General features: G+C 37.7%; 1 protein-coding gene across 1 annotated transcript in view; it reads right to left on the bottom strand.

The window, feature by feature from the left end:
* The window catches only part of LOC119586926 (phosphatidylinositol 3-kinase regulatory subunit alpha-like), a gene marked incomplete in the record, with an annotated part of 97,204 nt that overhangs the window by 737 nt on the left and 95,041 nt on the right, over nucleotides 1-1,426 (bottom strand). The window contains 1 exon segment of the mRNA XM_037935655.1: nucleotides 1-1,421. Coding sequence (XP_037791583.1) covers nucleotides 1,238-1,421 — 184 coding nt within the window.

Below are 1,426 nucleotides of genomic sequence, written 5' to 3' on the forward strand. Positions count from 1 at the left end.
TCAACATAGTATATTTCAATGATACAAACAATATAATGTATGAAACTCTAGCCTTAAAAATATAATAATGAGATGAAACTTTAATGATGAAGTTAAAGACTATGTAGTGTGTGGCTAAGGGTTACTAGGGACTAGAGTTGACTTGGCTACCCCTCTGTTCCAAGTCATCATCTCTAGCTAGAGCACTTACGTGTTCATTTATTTTTTCCATTATTAATGATTATATCACACATGAAAATTTTTTAACGCCTGAATCAAGAGTCACTATATGGTCTTTCAGAACGTCCTCAGTTCAGTCATAACTGGAATGCAGCAACTTCTCTTAGGTCTGTCACTTCACGTCACACACATTTGTGTGTCCAACACATTTGTCTGTTTCTGAATAGGAGATCTTGACAATCTTTGGAAACAAAGAGGCAAACAGTTCTTCACAGCACATTTCATTGTATCAAATATTAACAGATTCTGTGTAGCCTATATATGTTAATATTCTTTAAAATATCAACTATTTTTAAAACAATATAGGTTATGGGGTTTATCAAGCATTGACAGCAAAATATTTGCAATGGATTAATGTCTTTGGCCACTACGAAAACATATGCATGGGTAGCCTCTTTGTATAGGGGTACTACCCGTACTTTGATCACTCAATACTAAACTCTGCAGGACATGACAACCTATCAATGTCACTTAAAACAACTTGCCTTTGCTTGTCCTGAAACTAATTTGTACCACAGAGTAAAAAATGGAACTCCACATTGCTACCAAAATTCATTCAGTTGACATTGCATAATTCTTCTTAATAATAATTTAAATCTGTTTGACTGCACTGTGTAGCACTGAATAAAATCTGGTGGCGGCCGTGGAGGGACAAAATGGCCTTCAGCCATGATGTAACATGTGCAGAAGTGCAACTTGACCAATTCCAGAGCCTGTTGTGCAATTTCTGCAAAGAAAAGCCATCACTTTTGTTCAGCAGAATGCATATCTTAGACAATCCATGTCATTCCTGGCAACAGTCACTGGTTTCCTGAGAAAAGATCCACTCTTATCTGCCGAGTTTCAACTTTGCTGTGGCATTCACAGAATCCCATACCCAACTTCCCTAATCAGGGCATTGGATCAGCATATTTTCAGCTCTGTCTTAATTTGGTTATATTGTATTAACAATATTTAAGCTTTTTATACTCTTAATATCCTACAGGGTGTTCATACCCTATTTAACATGATGCAAACACTAGCTGGCTAGGCGAGCTGGATATTTTAGAGTTGTGTTGAGCAGGTCATTGTGCATAAGGAGGGAGTTCTCAGAGTAGTGCAAGACTAAATCCCGAAGACTTGGGTAGATGAGAAACGGTTCAGCAAAACCATAGCCATGTTCTCCCTGATGAATCCTGCAGTGCTGCACTTCCTTGTTGCATCTGAA

This window comes from Penaeus monodon, chromosome 22 (genome assembly GCF_015228065.2).
Source record: "Penaeus monodon isolate SGIC_2016 chromosome 22, NSTDA_Pmon_1, whole genome shotgun sequence".
Taxonomy (NCBI): domain Eukaryota; kingdom Metazoa; phylum Arthropoda; class Malacostraca; order Decapoda; family Penaeidae; genus Penaeus; species Penaeus monodon.